The sequence below is a fragment of the Leucopleurus acutus genome (assembly GCF_964270905.1).
Source record: "Leucopleurus acutus genome assembly, chromosome: 13".
Classification (NCBI taxonomy): domain Eukaryota; kingdom Metazoa; phylum Chordata; class Mammalia; order Artiodactyla; family Delphinidae; genus Leucopleurus; species Leucopleurus acutus.
Window position 1 is genome coordinate 72,321,782 of NC_139155.1, and position 19,464 is coordinate 72,341,245.

The following is a 19,464-nucleotide window of genomic DNA, read 5'->3' on the forward strand; positions in this document are numbered from 1 at the left end:
GGAGCACGCCTTTCCTGTGCCAGGCCTTGCACTGGGCGCAGGGGCTACGAGCAAGACAGTCCCTGCCCTCCGAGGGCCCTGTCTCTGGATGCCTCCTAAGCTGTGCATTTCGGTCCCTGTCCCATCCTCTGAGCCACCCCCATCTCAGATGCCTGGCTTCCATCTCACCCCATCAGTCTGCCTGCAGACCACTGCCAGAGGGGCCTTGTCACCAACCACCTAACGCCCTCCCGTGCTTCCCAGCGCCCTGGGAGGAAACGCGCAGGGCCCTGCCATCATGCCCCAAAGCCCCGCGTGCCTGGCCACCTGTCCAACTGCACCTCAGCCACTGCCCCTCAACCAGGCCAAGCTTTCCACCCTCCGGGGCCTGGGGCCCAGAAGATTCTCCTCCTGGCGCTCTGTGTGGCCAGCTCTGTCTCATCCCCTCCCCTCCCACCTTACCTGTGTCACCACACCGAGCACCACCTGTATGTTTTCTTTGTTACATCCTTACATGTTTACCTCCCATCTCCCTGTAAGACCACGTGTGTTGAACTACCTTACAGCTGTACCCCCTCACCAATCTGGCCCCGGAGTTAATAAACACAACTTGAACAAGTGAATGGATGCCTGTCTCTAGGTCCTATTCCCTAGATAATGTCACCCATCCACGCTCTGGCCAGAAAAGGAAGGCTGGGTCCTTCGTTTATCTTCTTATCCAGGCTTCTCTCGTGGTCCCCATTCTACGACTCACAGCTACATCATCTCGGACCAACCGAGGTACCACTGTCCCGGACAGAGAGGTTTTATATCATCTATCTTGATGGGCATTTGCTCTTTAAAGGGAAGGTGAGTGGTGAGGGAAATTCGAGAGTAATTACTATTCAGTTTGGAATCTGGGTCCTGATTTGGAGTACAGGAGATTTAACTTCCCAGTTTTGTTTGCATTATAACGTGATGATGGCGAACTCTCTGTACAAGGGGATGCCTCTATCTGCCTCCCCAGTGCTCTTACTAGAGAATCACAGCTGGCCCAGGAGGTGGGTGGTCAGGCCATGGGAAATGAAGCCTCCGTCCCCCGGGCCAGGGCGAGCCAGCAGCAGAGCAGAGGGCAGAACCCAAGACCAGGCAACAGAGGACGTCCCTCCACGAAACCAGCCTCCACGCGTGGGCCACTTGGAGGAGGAAAAAGGCTGGAGGAATTCTAGATTTTCTGAGCAAGTGGCAGGTTGAGGCAAAGCCCTGTTGCAAATAACCCACCAAGTATGAGCGCTACAAGGGGCTGCTGGAGTTAATTAAGCATTAGAGTCTGAGTTGCAAGGCTAGATACTTGATGATGTCGGCTTTTTCAAGGTGGCAGCGGTGTTATGGTTATAGGTTATAAACGGAAGCGTTTGGGATGGAAACGACAGATCTGGGATTTGATTTGTTTCAGGAGAATCCAGGGTATGGGAACACGGATGGGGGTGAGATGAAAGGAAGGAAAGCCATGCACTGGTAAAGGCTGAAGCTGAGTGATAAGTTATATGTTTTGTGGGGATTTTTTGGCCATGCCTTGTGGCATGCGGGATCTTAATTCCCTGACCAGGGATCGAACCCGGGCCCCCTGCAGTGGAAGCGCGGAGTCCTAACCACTGGACCGCCAGGAAATTCCCATAAGTTATATGTTTTATGTTTTACATAAGAAAAAAGGAAAGACTTTGAAACTCTGCCTCGGACGTGAATGAGGCACCAGGGTGAAGAGGGCGTGGGGGAAGATCACCATTCCCCAGGGGTCCCGGGTCCTCCGTCGTCTACCATCCCCGTCGGCCTGCAGAATCGCACGGAAAGCCACCCACTGAGCTGGCAGAGCCAGCTGTTGCGGGGCTGCCCCCGGGGCAGAAATGGCGTGCGTGCCGCCACCCCCTCGCGGCCCCAGGCCTACCTCGAAGTCGTCCGGGCAGCTCCTCTTGCTGTTGTTGTTATTTAGGTTTTCCCAATTCAGCAGGTTATCGAGCTCAGTAACAGGCTGCCCCCACTTCCCTGCTCCCGGGGCCTCCTCCCTTTCCATCTCCTCCACCTGAGGCGACGCGCCACCCCGGGCGTGGGGGCTCCCAAACTCTGGTTTCTTCTTCACTTCCTTCTCACAGAGTCCAGGACCTCCTGGGGCGTGTCCGGCCGGCTTGGATGCCTCTGCCGGCTGAGCGGCTTCTTCCAGCAGAGCATCCCTCTCCAGATCCTCCAGGTGGACCCAGCCGCCCGTCTCGTCTCTGGGGCAGTGCAACAGGGGGTCTGAGAGTCGCCGGAGACAGCAGGGGAGAGCGGGTCCCCCCGGGGTCCCGCTGCCCGGGAACCCAGGCTGTGCGGCGGCGTCCAGGCAGGGCGGCTGGGCTTCCGGGCTGCCGTCCAGGGTCTCCGGCAGGAAGTCCCCAGGCCCCGCTGGGTCATCCACAGGCTGCTGGCGCCACAGCTTGTTGTGCCGTTGTTTGCTGGGGAAGGAAGGCAGAGGAAGGTCAGCAGATGCCAGTGCCCAATGGTCCTGGGAGGAAGGGGGTGGGGAGCCAGCAAGGGGCAGTCCAAGGCCCGGGTGGACACCAGGGGCTCCCCTGGGTAAAGCCTCTCTCGGTTCATTTACCCCCAAGAAATTCGAGAATGACGGAAATAGCCTTAGGACCCTAAGTCATCATGGCTCCCGTACATATGGCATCCCGCACGTATGACCCATGTGGGATCACGTAAACAACTTTGTCATGTGATAAGGATATCGCAGACATGGGAAGGGGGCCTGGACCTGGAATCCTATCATGGTCCTAGTGTCCCAGCTCTCCTGGCGAACCTGGTCATGCCACGGATGTTCCGTCTCTGTTTCCCCATCTGTCAAATAAGAAACCCCATCCTCTCCTACTTACGTCGTAGGGAAATAACGCGGATCAAAGTAGAGAGTCGATAAAGACTTATACACACTAACGTGACCATGTAAACATGTAATGCACCTGAATAAAGCTGGGGAGATGCCAGAAAATTGGAAATATTTGTGTAGGTCAGAGAGATTACAGGTCAGTTTTTAAAATAAGTCTTCTAGTGCTGTGTTATTACTTTTATGACACATTTCTTAAACGTGAGGGTTAAAAAAGAAGAAGAAGAAAGAGGCTCAGAGTGAAATCAGGTAAGTGAGTCACCTCCGTTGACCTCAGAGGATCACCAACATCCCAGGGTGGTGACGGTTAAGAGGAGAAAGAAGTAAACATAGAAGGACGTGCACACTAAGGGTTTGCTGCTGCTCTTCAACGCGAGGGAGCAACACGGTCATTCTCGGCCGTCTGCTCTGTGTGCACGTTCCGCGCAAGGCCAAGTGGGCCCGCAGACGGGGCTATAATTCAAGGTCAGTGCCGTGCTGCTGTGAACCTGGCCTGGCAACCCCTGGTTGGCCTGCAAACCCCTGATGGCAGCAAATGACTGAAGGGCTACCGGAGGCGAGAGCAGAATGTGCCCCTTCCTCCTCCCCCGCCGTCCCCCTCGGCCCTGCCTGAGCACCTGTCCAGCTGCTCTCTGGTTGACAGTGAAGGAGTCCAGAGATGTCCGGAGCTGTTCTCCAGACCCGCCAGTTGCTTCCCCAAACGTGGCCAAGAAGCTAGTGGACTTAGCCTGTGGCCTCCTCACAGCACCGGGCAGAAACAACCCAGGGAGGCCTTGGACAGATTGAACAGAAAAGGAACAGGGGGAAAGTGAGTCCCTAAGTCCAGCAGCGATCCACCTGGGGTCACTGGGGGACCCCTCCATGGGGGCAGGATCACCTTGCACGGGAGCCCCAGAGGCTGACAGACCCGGGCGTGCCCCCCAATCCCTGGGCCGCCCACTGGCTGTGTGACATGGGACACCTTAACCTCCAGCGTCAGTTCCTTACTCCCCACAAATGGGGGATCCCCTGTCCTCTGCAGACCTTTTTCATGGTTGGGTGGGTGGGTGGAGGTGGTGGGTAGAGAATTACAAAGCAGCTAGGTCATCACTGACCGTGAGCCGGGTCTAGCGAAGCAGCTGCCTGGTGCTCGTGGAAATTTTACAACAATCCTATCGGGGGATTAGTTCTTAACTCGGAAGAGGAGACTGAGGCGGGGGTGGGGGGGAAGATTGATGAGCTTCCCCTGAGCTACCAGCTTGTCAGCGGTGGACCCAGGGCTGCCTCTGCAGTCCCTGGAGCTGCCCTGCGGTGAAGCCTGGCACGGGCTTGGCACAGAACAGGTGCTCAGGAAACAGGGCAGCCCCGGGCCGAGACTCACACGGAGTCCTGCCTTGGATTAGAAGCCGTGCCCTGCTCCCTCCAACTGCAAAACAGCTTTACGTGCCAACACAATAAGCACAGATCCCTCCTGGAAACCACTAATCAAACCCCAAACAATCGTTGTTTTTCTCAAACCAGCTCCCCCCCGACCCCAAGAGGCAGGATTTTGGCTGTGGAAGCCACCGCTGGGCCAAACGGGAGCACGGCTGGGACGTGGCCGGCAGCCCCGGCCGGCTGGGCGGCAGGGCTTCTGGAGCTCGGCTCTGCCAATTCTTCTCTGCAGACAGGCACCCACCTGGCGTCCAAGATGCCTTCATACTCAGACAGCTGCCTCATAAAGCCCGCGTTGGGGCGTGTGATGCTGCGTTTTTGCTTCACGTAGTTGTAGGCTTTCTCCAGGGGCCAGCCAAATTCCTTCATCGCGTAGGCTATGACCGTGGAAGCAGAGCGACTGACGCCCATTTTGCAATGTACCAGGCACTTGGAGTGGTTCCTCCTGCAGCCGTCGGGGAGGGGGGCGAAGGCAAAAGTTGATACAACGGCATTCTCTCAGGTCTGGCACAGTGGATCTTTTTTTTTTAAACCCTGAAGTTATCTCATTGCCCAAACCCTCTGAGGTCCTGATGCTTAGGCAGCAGACGTCCACACACCCTCAGTAGGAAATAACTTCACTTCAAAATCAATTAGCATACAATGGGAAATCAAGATCAATCTGGCCTGGCCGGGCCAAGTTTTGCAGGGAGAAAGCTCCCCATTCGGGCGTCTTCCCAGGTGGCTGGGATCGGCCGGGAGACCAGAGCCCCTCAGGCATGAAGCAACTGGGCAGCGAAAGGGGTATTTGCACAATCTACTCACTCAGCTGCTAGAGCAGATGGAGACAGGGAGCAGGTTACTGTAGAGAAACAGGGTCAGCGAACTGAAAGCCACCGGGCCCCTGCCAGAGAGAGTGCCTCGGCAGACAGGAGAGTCAAGGAGCCAGCGTGAGTCCGCAGCACTTGACTTGGCCACCAGAGAAAGAAGCCAAAGGAAACAGATGGGCCGATAGGCTTTTTGTAGGGAGACGGTACCAGCCCAGGCGAGGCTGATTTAACAGACATGGCAAGGCCAGGAACACTGTTGCTCTAGCTGTCGCCTGCTCACAAAGGTGAGGGGCAGCAGGCTAGGGAGGGCTGCACCCGTGAAAGTTTATTTGTACAGGAGGTAGGCCGGCCAGCCTGCCTGTTTACATTAGAAGCAGCACACCTGCTCGGCGGGAGCAGGCTCATTTCCTATACCCCAAGCTTAAAGTTCATCCTCAAACCTCAGGGGTTTTTTTGGACTGCCAAAGTCTATCCCCCAGGAACCCAGGGGAACTAAGATTTGGTCCTACATCATGGAGCTTTGACCTGGGTGCAAAGCAGAAGAGGAAGTGTCTCTTGAGAGCATCTCAAAGAGTTGTCTCTTTCTGGTCCTGACTTCAGTGAGACAGAGCTGTTCCACAGGAGAATAAGGTAAGGACAAAAGACACGTGACAGCAGTGACAGGCTCGGGGCAGTGGGGACCTCTGATGGTCCATCCCATTCTACGTGAACAGGAGTCACACTAACTCAGGTGGAGGTGGGCCACAGCTCAGGGCATCTGCCGGAGTAGATTTCTGAGTAGATTTCTCCAGGGAAGCAGCCCCAAAGGTGCTCTGAGTCATGTACGATCCGCCCGCCCTCCTCTCTCCTCTGGCTCTGTGACTCCCCACGCACAGAGCTCCCAAGAGTGTCCGCTTGGTACAGGGGCCTTGCCTGCAGCCAGGGCTAATGACGAAACGGGGGTCAAATGTCACGGCAGGTGAAAGAGAACGAGCTCATCTGGGGACCCCTGGAGAAGATCAGTGACTTGGCCCTTTCGATGCTTGGGGTCCAGCACTCTAAAACCAGAGGCCCATCAGACGTCACAGGCCCCTCAAGCCAGGAGGCAGCTGTGTCTGGGGTCACCATTAATGTCTGCCCACCCTGCGGCTGCCGGTCAGCTTCTTCCCCAGCCTGGTTTCTCTGACTTCTCCGCCCACTTACTTTGCTTTGTTTATAAAATGGTACGCCTCGTTCCAGTGGGCGAGGAGGTCTGTGGTCTCTTCATCATAGACTCGGATGTTATGATACGCAAATAAGCCAGGGAAAAAATTATCTATTTCTCTAGTGACGTTTAAAATGTAGTCAACACTGCAATGAGAAAAAAAAAAGAACAAATTGGAGAATCAGAATGTGGATCGACAAAAACCAAAGTAACGACAAACTGAGCAGAGAAAAAATTAAATACACATTTATAAAGGGTCTGAGTTTTTATGACAGGACTTCATAGTGGTGGTCTTTGGGGTTTTTTTTGGTATCTTCTAAATACCCTCTACATGATGAGAATACATTATATTTATGATAAAAAACAAACTTCTGCCTAAAAGACTTATAAAATGAAAGCTCCACCCAAAGCATTGCTGAGTAACGTTGATTCTGGAAAGTAATCGCACGTATCACCTAAATACATTTCTTAACTCCTTTGAAGTTTCAAAATTCGTAACTATTATGAGTATACAGAGGCTTTTAAAAAAATAAAATAAAACCAGGGCTTCCCTGGTGGTGCAGTGGTTGAGAGTCCGCCTGCCGATGCAGGGGACATGGGTTCGTGCCCCGGTCCGGGAAGATCCCACATGCCGCGGAGCGGCTGGGCCCGTGAGCCATGGCCGCCGAGCCTGCGCGTCCGGAGCCTGTGCTCGGCAATGCGAGAGGCCACAACAGCGTGAGGCCCGGGAGAGGCCACAACAGTGAGAGGCCCGCGTACGGCAAAAGAAAAATAAATAAATAAATAAAACCAACGTCTCCACTTTTAAGTAGTTAAAAAGCTGAATGTATCCATCCATTTTTTATGTCCTTGGGAACTGCCTTAACTCCTTTTTGAAACAAGGCAGGCTGTAAATAAATAAATAGTTGGGAGGGTCTGCTAACCCAGCTAACTCAGGTTCTATAGTTCTCTAACCTTAATACTTACATTCCTGGAAGACCAACATAACTTCAGGAGTTTGAAAACACCTCAAATAGATTTCATAAGAGCAATACTTATAAATGCTTTGGAAAAAAAAGAAAAACCTTTAAAATCATTTATTTATTCCCAGCAAGATAAAGCATAGACAGCACCACGCTATACTTTAAGATCACTTTCTCTTGAAAGAACACATCTTAACCAGTAGTTCTAAAGATATATTTTAAGATTTTGTTTAGTCTTGACTTTTAACTGCAGTAATTCAAGAATGCCATCATGTCAGACCCACAGGATGGTGATTTTGTGGCTGTGTTGTTTTTTTAAAAAATGTCCAGACATCTGTTCTTGAAGGTCTAGGTTTAAGCATTTTTTATCCCTGCTGCCGAATCTTTCTCGGATTGAGACAGGCATGTGTTTCTGGCCAACGCTGAGCATTTAGCTGCAAGATTCCCACCAGGCTCAAAAGTACAACCACAGAGAGAACCAGGAGTGGTCCGGGGAGCAGGGTTGCTGACTGGCCCACCGGTAAGTGTGTCCACACTGGTGCTCTCAGCATCTCTGCAGGGCGGGGGTGGGGGGTGGGGCTCGTGGCCGCATCAGCACCCAGGCTGTCCTATACTATTTGAGGGTGATTTAGAATCATTCTCCCCGACACACACATTTCTAAACCCCAGTAAAATCTAAAACCCATGAATTATTCAGGAGGTGGCATTCTGAAGCACATCTGTTTAGCTATGCAAATCAGGCTGGCAGCTGCTTTGGAGACTGGGGTGGGCAATTCCAGGCAGGCAGGCAGCGCCAGGGCTCGGCTTCGAATGGACGGCTGAGCTGAGTGTTTCTAAGCTGCCTGGAAGGATGAGGGAAGACAAGGGGAGCAGACTCACCCTGAGCCCTGCAGTTCCTCCAGATTGGATGCATTCCATTCAGAGCCCTGGGGGACAGATCACACAAACCCCCGTGAGTGTCACACGTCAGCCTCAGAGCTGCTTACGGGATGCACGGTGTGCGCTGGCCCTGACGGTGATGGCTATCTCATGGGCCCCTGGACTCAGAGGCCGATAAGAGAGCTGATACAAAGAGGCCGATATCAGAGCAGGTTCCCCAGGAGTTCGTGGCACTGTCAGGGAAAGGGGCTGGTCGAGGAAACCCTGCCCCCTCTCATCACTCCCTTTCCTAAGACTCCAGCAGGGTCCTGTCACCAGAGGCAGTGACCTCCGACCTCCCACACGGGAGAGGGCGCTTTCACATACCACTGATTAGAGCAGGAACTGGTTTACCTTTTCTGGGAAGTATTTGGCAATATTAAAAAAGTTCCCACCCTCTGACCTAGAAATTCCACTTACAAAAAGCTACCCCGAGGAAACACCCAGAATTCACAGAGGTATATGTACGAGGATATTTACGGTTATTTATAACAAAACAGCAGAAACCACCCAAAGGTCCGACAAGAAGAGATCATATGATGGAGCCGTTAAAATAAATCATACTTTTGGAGGAAATTTAATGACACAGGGAAATACCACATAACGAAAAAAAATTTTTTAAAGCAGGATACAAAACTATATAATCAAACAGTACAGTTCTTTCCTTTTCTTTCTCTTTCTTTTTTAAGAAGCTATAAATGCATTAAAAAAAAAAACCCATTAGATAGAAAAACAAACATACCAAAGTGTTACCAGTGACTGCCTCTGGATTTGTGAAATTGAGAATGCTTTTAAATTTTCTTCCTTCAACTTGTATTTCCTAACTTTCTGTAACATGTTTTAACTTCATACTTTAAAAATGGTATTTAAAAAAAAAACCAAAACCCCCCATTTCTGAGCGGGCAAAGAACACAGAAGGGAAAAAGCAAGAAAAAAACATCACTTTGCTCTTAGGAAATGCAATCGACCCAGAGTCACGAACAGCAAAAGCACCCTCTTGGCCTCCCTATAAGCTTCCTTTCCCGAGAGGGTGGACCGCTCCAGATGCAGGGGCTGCAGGGGCCCCGATGGAGCTGGCAGCATGTGGGCACTAGCTGGATTTTCATATTGGAGGGAGAGGCTCAAACATAAAAATTCCTTTAGTATCTCTCATGGAAAAAGTGACATAAAGCACCAAACCACACTGAAAAAATAACAAAAGCTCTGCTAAGCCTGTGAGCATCCTCTTGCCGCGATCACCACCTAGTGGAGAGACGGGCCGAGGCGCCTTCAGTTCTGTGTCCACCAGGGAAAACAATCAACTTCCCAGAGAGGATTTAGAGCCGGGGCTGCTTTCAAGATTCAGGCTTCAAATCCACACATCTATACACATTTAAATATATATACACTGAACATTTATAGATCTATGTATATAGATCAATATATATATAAATGCGTTAAATAGATATTTAATACGTTAAATATGTACCATGACATACACATCTGGGGAACTACTGGTTACTTCCTACAGGCAGAAAACACAGTCATTCATGCCTTTGGCAGCAAATACACGTCCTCGACTTTCCAAGGATGTGATTCCTGCTCGAACGATGGGTACCATTTCTGAGTGCCTATGGAAACCGCACTCAGTGCTTTAAATATGTACTAACTTAATCCTCATATTCATCCCCTGAGGTACAGGATGAAGGAAAGGAGAGGCCAAGAGACTTGCCCCCGGGCACCTGGCTGGTCAGGCTGGGGAGTGGGAACCTGCTGGGTGGGTCCGGTTTCCATCGCACCGTGCTGCCTCACTAACTAGTAGCGTGCCTTCCTCTATAAGCCCCTGACTGAAAACTTGCCAGCTGCCTTCTATGGAGACTTACAGCTTTAAGAAAATCTGACTGAGGGACGGAGTGAAGAGAGGGATGTGCAGGCCCCGCCAGCCGTGTCAGCAGGGCCTGCTGCCTCCCCGGGCTCTGGGAGCAGGGCAGGGGGCAGCTTGGGGACAAGCGGGGGTGTGTGGGAGGGATGTTGCGTTTCAGGCGTTTGGTCTGTCTCCTCTGCTGTTTCTCATGTCTCGGGACGGGGAGGCATAATTCTGGGGTTAGGCGCGGGTGTTCCCTTTAGTAACTGGGGTTTTTTTAGTTCGCAGACCATCTGGAGGGGGTTTCTGTTAGTGACCGATGAAGGTGGAGGGTGGTGTGCATCTGAAAACGGTTGCCAGCCAGAGAGCTTTCAAACAACTCCCCGCAGCTCAGCTGGGAGCTGCGGCGCAAACATCTGGCTCTCGAGCAAACCCGTAGGCTGCAGGCCAGAGAAAAGGGGTCAAGAGGGGTGTTCCCGTAAAAGTCAGGACGGAGGCTCCAGGAACTCAAGTTTCTCCCCCTCTATGACTTGCTGCAAACTCCAAACAAATCAAGGTCTGATTTACGTTTCCCAAACCAGACCCTGCCGTGCGCTGTGCCTCTTACGAGATAAAGGTGGTCGAAGATGAGGGAGGGCTTGTCCATCTGTCCCAAGATAAGGAGCATCTCGTTGTCTATGAATTCCTTGAATTCTTTCAAGTTACAGTTCATCTGTTTCTCTAATTCATTACGGATCTGCGGAGTGGAAAATATTAGGAAAGGGGGTTTGTTTAAAAAAAACAAAAACAAAAAACAGTTTCTCCAAAGAAGTAATAAAGTCACAACATGAACTATGACTGTTTTCAAAAGTGTTTTTTGGGCTTTTTTCAGAGTAAGCACATATGCACTTAAACACGCTGCACACACGCGTGGGTGGTGGGAATGCAGGCTACTCGGCCTCAATGTGAACCTGACTATGGGACATTTATTATTTGAAAGAAGGAATCTGATTCCCTTGGGATCTTTTCTACTGAGTTGAAAAAACTTACGCTTTTCCAGTTATCAAATCTATCACCGTGAAAACGTAAAATCAATTTCACCTTGCTTTGGAAGGTATCACGATAGGGTTTATTATGTATTAATTCACAAAAAGATTGTACATGACTTTTATAAATGGCAATTTCAACCTCTTAGATCTACTTAGTTTAAGCTGTTACTACAATTCATTGCATTCCTTGGACAAAGGGCAACAGAAAAAAGAAAAAAGTAATCGAGAAAAACATTAAAAGGCAGTTTCATCTTGCTTTGGAAGGTATCACAATAGGATTTTTTTACATGCACTAATTAATAAACAGATTGTATATGGCTTTTTAAAAAGGCAACTTCAACCTCTTAGATCTACCCGACCCAGGCTGCGCTAGGGCAACAGGACACAGGGATGCCCATGACCTCCGGCCCACCCAGCAGGGAAGCGCTCTTACTTCCTTGGACGTCACGTTCTCCAGGTCCTGACTCATCATGATGCTCCGGAGTTTGGCTTTGATGAGACGCTCCGTCCTCTCCCCTTCAGTTGGCCTGGAGAGAAATCACATTCAGGAAAGCGCAGAGCCATGGGAAGCCACATGAAGCCACGGGAAGCCTGCGGTCGGCGTTCACAGAAACCCCAGCTGCTCCCGGGCTACACGGAACACGGCTTGGGCACGTTCTCAGCGAGAAGGGGAGAGGGACAGGGAAGTCGCCCAGGGGCCACCAGAGAGGACGGCAGACCAAGGGGGCAAACAGTGGTTGGGAAGCGGACTCGTCCTGCGGGTCTGGAGAGCCTCAGCCTCTCAGGGCCGGATGCTGGAACCGCCATGCGACATCCCCATGGCCCAGACCCCCTAGACTCTGCTGAGGACATCACTGTGTCTTCAGGCAGCCCATGGCCCCAGCTGCATCCGGCTCCTGTTATCTCCTTACACGCTTACACGGAACCAAAATCTATGTGTTTCCCTGCAACTTCTACACATCAGCCTGGTTCTAACCCTGGGGCCACACAGACCGCATACAATCCTTCTTGTACGTCACACCCCTTCACATGTTCAAAGGGATGTATCCTAACCAATGCTCTCGTAGTTTCCTTGAGGCCTCATACTACGTGGCTCCCGGTCCTCCCCACATTCAGGGGGCCCCCCTCGGTCCACAGCCTTCCTACGTGTGGTGTCCCCAAGGAACATGATGCTCTGGGGAGGAGGGTCCCAACCAGGAGAGGAGAGAGCGGCTCCCTCCTGGAACTAGAGTTAATGGAGCGTGGCCTCGGGCCACGTGGGGCAGCGCTGCCGCCTCAGAGCCGGCCGCCCTCGGCCTTGGGACCCAAGGAACCGGATATCACATTCATCACACTCTTATAAGCAGAGGAAGAGGCTTTGGAAATCAAGATTTCGGACCTGAGGAGGACGGACCAGGGCACCGGTACAGAGAAGCTGATGAACGTTACGGAGCTGCTCCCCAGAAATGCATTCACACCCGAATTTGTCTATCATTTTAAAAGGCGGTGTGGGGGGGGCGGTGGTCAGACCCTTCCCCAGTCAAAGACACCCACGGGCTGCAGGTCAGGAACCCCTGTGTGGGATGCTGGTTCTGGGAGACAATGGGGCTGTGACACCGTGCAGACTCGGGGTCAGGGGGCAGGCTCGGGGTTGGGGACCGGGACGGGGACGGAGGCTCTGCACTCGCACTCACTTGTCCGCGAACAGGGCGGGGGAGTCGGGCCTCGTGGACTCCAGGTCCTGCATGGCGTTCCACTCGTTGATGCAGCTCTGCTCGGAGCCAATGCAGCTCTCGTAGTAGGAGGCCCAGAGCAGCGCCACGCCCCCGGGGAAGTAGTTGTGCCTGCGTGCCACCTCGCAGGCCTTGTGGAGGACCTGCAGGGCAGACCTGGGGTGAGGAGGGGAAGAGGGTCAGGCCCGGGAGGCACGAGGGGAGCTGGGCTGGAGTCGCTCTTACATCTGAGGTTACGAGGGGGACACGTGGCCGCCAGGTACCACTGCGGGTCTCTGGGACACAGGCACCGACCCCAAGAGCAGAGATGGCACCTGTCACCATCCCCAACGAGGAAACGACAAAACTTTCTAACGCTCCCTATCGGGCAGGCTCCCAGGTCACTTTACATCCGCCAATGAACTCCCAGGAACTGAGATTCACTTCTGAGGCTGTGGTTACCTTGAATGTGGGAACTGCAATGCAGCCGAGCAGCTAGAAGGAAAGCATCCTCAACGTGCAGCAGAGATATGTGACTGCATTCCCAGTCACTTAATTTCTAGCTCCCTCCCATCAATGTTATAACAGCTTAGATGCTTAGATTGCGTAAGGAAATGAGACACTCACAAGAACTAACTGCAGAAGAAGTTCTGGGAGGCAGAGTCGGGTAGGAGAAACAGTACTGAAAACGTATACATTGGTAACAGCTAATTTACTTATCCTTTGTTTACTTCTTTTTACAAAAATATGGGCTGAGTATTTCTCAGTGAATGGGGTGAATCAGGTATCAGTGAAGGGTGGACGAGCGAGGCCTTGGATGGAGAAGTTATCAGAGAACCAATGGCTCAACCACGGCGTAAAAACCACTGCAACCCACTTCACTTTCCCCAGTGGTCCACATCTGTCCTAGCTCTAGACTGGGGGAGGGAAGAAACTTGAGCTGAATATTTACGAAATTTTATTCTCGTTCTGAAGTTTTGGAAAAACCCATGGGCCTGTTTTTTGACTCGCTCGTAGAGAAAGAGATAACAAATTATCCAGGGCCATAAAGGAACATCTGGGACGTCTAGAGAACGATGAGTTCGTGATTTCCCCCCAAATGATCCTGAACTGACTGCAGGAACAGAAGACGTAAAAACGAAGCAACGATGTTAGCGCGTGGCCCATGGGAGGATCCTGCATCACTCTCACTGTTCTGGAGAAAAGAGTAATTAGTTTGAAACACAGGGCAGAATTCTTCTCATCAGAGGCCACCGGCTTTCTCCTGAGTCTTTTCCAGATTATCTGAGGGAGACTGCTGTGTGGAGTCCGCTGTATGAGTGGTCTGTGCGGCCCTCCAAGGATGAGGAGGCTCTCGAATGTGTATCGGGTTCAGAGAAGGTCTGGAAGTTGAACGCAGTCTTCACCCACAGCTACCTCACCCCCCATGCAGGTGTCCAGGGAGGCCCTACCCTGCCCTGGCCCCTGCATCCTGCAGTAGGTATCCCATAGCCCGGCACCCACCCCTCAGTATAACATAGGACTCTGCTCTGGGTTTACGGCCACCTCCCTCACCAGACTTTAAACTCCAGGAGGACAGGAATTATGTCCACTTTATGCCTCCGCAGATGCTCAGTGCCTAGCAGAGCATTGCTGTTGCCCTCATGGAGCAAACTGATCACCCTCGGTGTGCCAGGGACACGGGACCAGTGAATTTATGCTAAAATGACATTTTGTCAGCAGGGACGGTAGAAACATGAAAACAAGGTACCTCCAGCAACAAAAAGACCAAACAACCCAATTAAGAGCTGGCCAAAGGACTTGCATAGACATTTCTTCAAAGAAGATATACAAAATGGCCAATCAGCACATGAAAAGATGCTCAAGGCTAACTAATTAGGGAAATGAAAACCAAAACCATGAGATACCACTTCATACCCATAAGGATGGCTATTATGAAAAAAAAAAAAGCAAAGAGCAACAAGTGTTGACTAGAATGTGGAGAAACTGGAACCCCTGTGCATTGCTGGCGGGAATGTAAAATGGTGCAGCTGCTACAGAAAACAGTCTGGTGGTCCCTCAAAAGGTTAGACACAAAATTACCACATGATCTAGAAATTCCAAAAGATCTGAAAGCAGGGACTCAGTCAGATACTCTGTCCACCAATGTTCACAGCAGCTCTATTCACAGTCGCCAAAAGGTAGAAATAACCCAAATGTCCATCAGGAGATGAATGGATAAAAGCAGTACATCCATACAATAAATGTATTGCTCAGCCTTAAAAAGGAAGGAAGTATTAAACACGGATGAACCCTGAAAGCATTATGCTAAGTGACAGAAGCCAGATACCAAAGGGCCAATACTGTATGATTCCACTTATATGAGGGACCTAGAATAGGCAAAGTCATAGGGAGAGAGTAGAAAAGAGGTTACCAGGGGCTGGGGCAGGGGGCAATAGGGAATCACTGTTTAATAAGTACAGAGTTTCTGTTTGGAATGATGAAAAAGTTCTGGAAATGGATAGTGGTGATGGTGTACAATACTGTGAATGTACTTAATATCACTGAATTGTGTCCTTAAAATGGTAAATTTTGTTATTTATATAACATAATTTATAATAATTTTATATATTTATATAACATAATATACAATAATTTATAAATTTATATTTATATATATTATTATATTTATATATTATATATATTATTATATTATATATTATTGTTATATATATAAATAATAATTTATAAATTTATAATATATAAATATAATATAATATATAAATAATTTATTTATATATATAATATATAATATAATAATATACATATTTTTTGCCACACACACACACACAAAATAAACATACCTAAATGCGCTTCTAAGTAGGTGGGGTTTTTTTATTTGTGCTGTCAGCTAGGAAAGTATTTCTAAGGAGTTAAAAGTCCCTAAAACCACACTTACCACATGGCCTGGACAGACACGGGCTTGAAGATGTGCATCCTTCCTGCCGTGCTGACGCTGAATCCACTGAGAATGAAAAACAAAGGACAGTGTGGTGAGAAGTCAGACCTTCCGACCACATCCCTGCCAGACGGCGGGGGGGGACAGCCCGTCGTGGACACCCTGAGGTCAAGTGTGTCTCACGCTGTGTGATGAGGGACCACAGGCCACAGAGACAAGGGCAAATGCCAAAAGCCAAAAAAAAAAAAAGATAGGTTCTTAAATCCGGAAGACTGGCTTTTAACCCAGCAATACAAAGTCAGCCCAAAACTAAAAGCCCAGCAAAGGGTGTGAGGCAACAGCGGCACTGGACACCATCTTGCTTCACCTGCCTGCACTGTCCCACCCCGCCCCCTACCTCCTGTCCCCCACACTCCATCTGTGTCTTTTATACTTGCATAAGAAATACATTAGTGGAAGACAGAAGTTTAAAAAGGAAAAATGTAAACCGTAAGCCCATGTCGTCAATAAATCTAGTTTTTATCTTTCCCTCTCAGTTCCATCTACAAGGCAACGTAACTTCTACTGTTGGAATTCAAGTAGAGATAATTTCCTCTCCTGCTTCTTCCTACTCGTGACAGTACCTGAGTATTTCCCCCCAGAATCCGGACGGCCCCCTGGCCCTGGTCTACCTGCCCAGGCCCACCTGGATGATTCCTCCTCTGCAGCCCCCCAAATGGCATCTCAAACACTGTTGCACCTGCTGGTTGTGTGTCTTCCCTGCAGCCCTCAAAGACTTGGCGCCCCTGCTGCATCATACTCATCTGCGAACTTGCAGGGACCAGCCCATGGAGGGCACACAGCGAGTGTTCATTTAACAAATCAAGGCAAATGGATGAATGTCTGTTCACTGCTGTTCTTGAACTTCATACAGCAGCAGATATCCCGTAAATGTTTCTGTTGGTACTTCGTGACCCAACTCCCTTATATCATGTCCCAAATGTACCCTGCCTTGTGCGGCTCATGGGAGGGCAATGTTATTTCTCCTGATGTGGTAAAAATGTCACACGTGTGACTCTGCTGTTAATGATTATCCAACGATGCCCAAACTGACGCATGTTTCAAAGTCTACAGTGAAAGAAGCCTTCTGAGAGATCTCCTTACCCGTCTCCGTCAAGGTGGATTTTTGTGTCGCTCCACAGTCGGAGAACCATCCCAATGGTACAGCTTTTACTACGTGGGAGGGAAGAGAAGACGCCTAGAGTTAGGGTCCACCCGCCTGCACGTGGTCTTCCCTCGCTGTGTCTCCACCCAGCCTGTCCAGCTCATGGGGGACCCACCACCTGCCCTGCGTCCAGCTGCCTAGGTGTCTATCTGGGAGAAGCTCTAAGGCTGTCTGCAAGGACTGCTCACCACTGAATTCCAGAAGATGTGGGTCTGGGATGGCCAGTGACCCCAGCTTAGAGACAGTCACAGGGAACTCGGACCCCAGCATTCTGGTGTGGCTGCAGCTCCCTAAATGCCAGGTCTCAGCTGCGGCTCTCGGGGGCCAGGAGTAACCAGCTGACCACACGCCCACATTGCAGCAGGGCTGAAGCCGCTGATGGCTGGCACACGCCTGGCACAAGGCCACACACAGTCCGGGGGACACAGGCAGGTCGTGGCAGCCACCCCCAGCCTCCTGTCCTGGAGTGACAGGGGAGGGGAGAGTGCCAACACCATGACTGGAGTTCACTTCTGGACCTCTGTTTCTGTACCTTTTGTGCAGCTGCTGTTTTAAAAACTAGTTTAATCTGCTTTTGTTTTGCCCATCGTAACAGTGAAATGATACCTGACCACTTTAGAGCCTGGCGCCGCTGAGGAACACAGAGGAAAAGAAAGGGCTTTATCAGAGGGTCTCCTCGGATCGCTATGAAAACTCTTCAGGCATTTGAAAAAGAGTCTGCTTGTGAGAAACAGCCGTCACTGCCAAGGGCAGCTCAGACAATCTCCAGGGATCCTGTGCTGCCATCTCTGCTACCGCCTAACAGCCCCCCAGGGAGTACAGTTACACACACGCGACTGTGCACACAGGCAGCTCTGGGGTTCAAGGAACCCACTCTCCCTCCAGAGCTTCGGCAGCCACGGGGGACCTTTTCCACCCTCTGCTTCTGTATCTGTGGGGAAGGTAGTTTCAAGCCCTTTGGGTCAAAGTGGGCTAAGCCTTTTGTGTTGGGCAAATTCTCTGGTGCCACCCTGCAGTCCTACCCATTCTTTTTTTTTTTAACATCTTTATTGGAGTATAATTGCTTTACAATGTTATGTTAGTTTCTGCTGTATAACAAAGTGAATCAGCTGTATGTATACATATATCCCCATATCCCCTCCCTCTTGCATCTCCCTCCCACCCTCCCTATCCCACCCCTCTAGGTGGTCACAAAGCACCGAGCTGATCTCCCTGTGCGATGCGGCTCCTTCTCACTAGCTAACTATTTTACATTTGTCCTACCCATTCTTGATGGGTTAATGATATTTCCTTTGTAGAGCTGCAAAATAAAATTGACGTTGAGACTCAGAGCTCCCAGGGTTACTCAGCTGTGTCGCACTGGGGAGAGGCAAGAAGGGGGCCGCTGGGAGCCCAAGACAGACATGTAGAAAGCCCAGGCTGGAGGGTGCCCTGGGAGGGTGCGGGCAGACCTGGACACTCGCCCTTTATCAGCACCAACGACCCACACCAGGGACTGGAAATGAGGAGAGAAAACGGCACAGAGAGCTACAAGGAGCACAGACTGGGGAGCCACAGGCCCAGGTCCGGGGCAGGCAGAGATGAAACGGTCCTTAGGAAACCAGGGCAGCATCTAAACTGCCCTCCTCTGTTAAGTGCAGAGATGGGGAAGAGCCTGGTGAGAGCTACACACGGTGGGCAGAAGGCAGAAGACTTCCGCTCAGGGTCTCAACCTGGAGTCAAGAGTGCAGACCAGAGACCAGGACACGACTGTAACAACTGTGCCAATTCCATCACGTCCCCTTATCTGTTATTGCTGTGAGTCTCCACTAGTCCTGTAATGAATGACAGTGAGATTTTCACAGTGAAGGAGGGCCTGTGGGTTTATATATATGGGAAGTGAGGACGGGACACGTGGTCAGGGAAACTGGGTCTTTTTAGAGGAAGCACAGCCCTGAAGGATAAAACGGGTGGGTGGGGGTACCTCTAGGGGAAGGAAACGGTCCCCAGTTCCCAGGGCCGGTGCGGCAGGGACAGAGAAGCGGGCGGGGCCTGCGCGGGGGCTGGAGGTGTAGGAAGGAGACAGGCCTGTCCTTTACGGGCTGCAGAACACTAACAAGTGGAGGACGGTGTTCGTGCTCACAGCACCCACGGTGTTCCCGAATCTGAAACAAAATAACCCCAGATGGCCCCTGCAGGGCAGCTGCTCTGATCCCCAGAGGAAGCATGTGTAGATGTGACTCCAGGAGAGAACCCGTGAGCCCACTGTGGCTGGCGTCCTTCCCATGCTCTCTCCTGACACTGCATTTGGACCCCCTCTCCTCGCGGAGAGTCCTTTTGGGGGCACCTCATCTCTCTCTTTTTTTGAATAAGGAAACAAAATCTCATGGCAGGAATTTAGAAAAACAAATGTATCATGCTCTCAGCAGGCCAAAGGCTTCTGTAAGGACGAGGGCTTTGTTTTCAAGCTGGAGATGGATAAAAGCGCCCAGTTCCCGGCCACTATGCCTGGGCGTGGGGGACGCTGCATCCGGCCCGACAACAGGAAGGTCCATGTGGTTCCCGCTCACCCTCTGAAGCCCCTTGACCCATCTCCCCAACACAGGAGACCAGCACTGGCC

At 51.0% G+C, this 19,464-nt stretch overlaps 1 protein-coding gene across 3 annotated transcripts in view; it reads right to left on the bottom strand.

The window, feature by feature from the left end:
- Nucleotides 1–19,464, bottom strand: part of SSH1 (slingshot protein phosphatase 1) — a gene marked incomplete at both ends in the record, with an annotated part of 56,925 nt that overhangs the window by 2,607 nt on the left and 34,854 nt on the right. For 2 of the 3 annotated variants that reach the window (XM_082852544.1, XM_082852543.1), the window contains 9 exons: nucleotides 1,904–2,447; nucleotides 4,533–4,733; nucleotides 6,280–6,426; nucleotides 8,122–8,168; nucleotides 10,611–10,739; nucleotides 11,465–11,558; nucleotides 12,705–12,899; nucleotides 15,661–15,726; nucleotides 16,804–16,872. In XM_082852544.1, the coding sequence (XP_082708670.1) occupies nucleotides 1,904–2,447; nucleotides 4,533–4,733; nucleotides 6,280–6,426; nucleotides 8,122–8,168; nucleotides 10,611–10,739; nucleotides 11,465–11,558; nucleotides 12,705–12,899; nucleotides 15,661–15,726; nucleotides 16,804–16,872 (1,492 nt within the window). The remainder of the gene's footprint in view (nucleotides 1–1,903; nucleotides 2,448–4,532; nucleotides 4,734–6,279; nucleotides 6,427–8,121; nucleotides 8,169–10,610; nucleotides 10,740–11,464; nucleotides 11,559–12,704; nucleotides 12,900–15,660; nucleotides 15,727–16,803; nucleotides 16,873–19,464) is intronic. The other variant, XM_082852545.1, reaches the window with a different exon arrangement.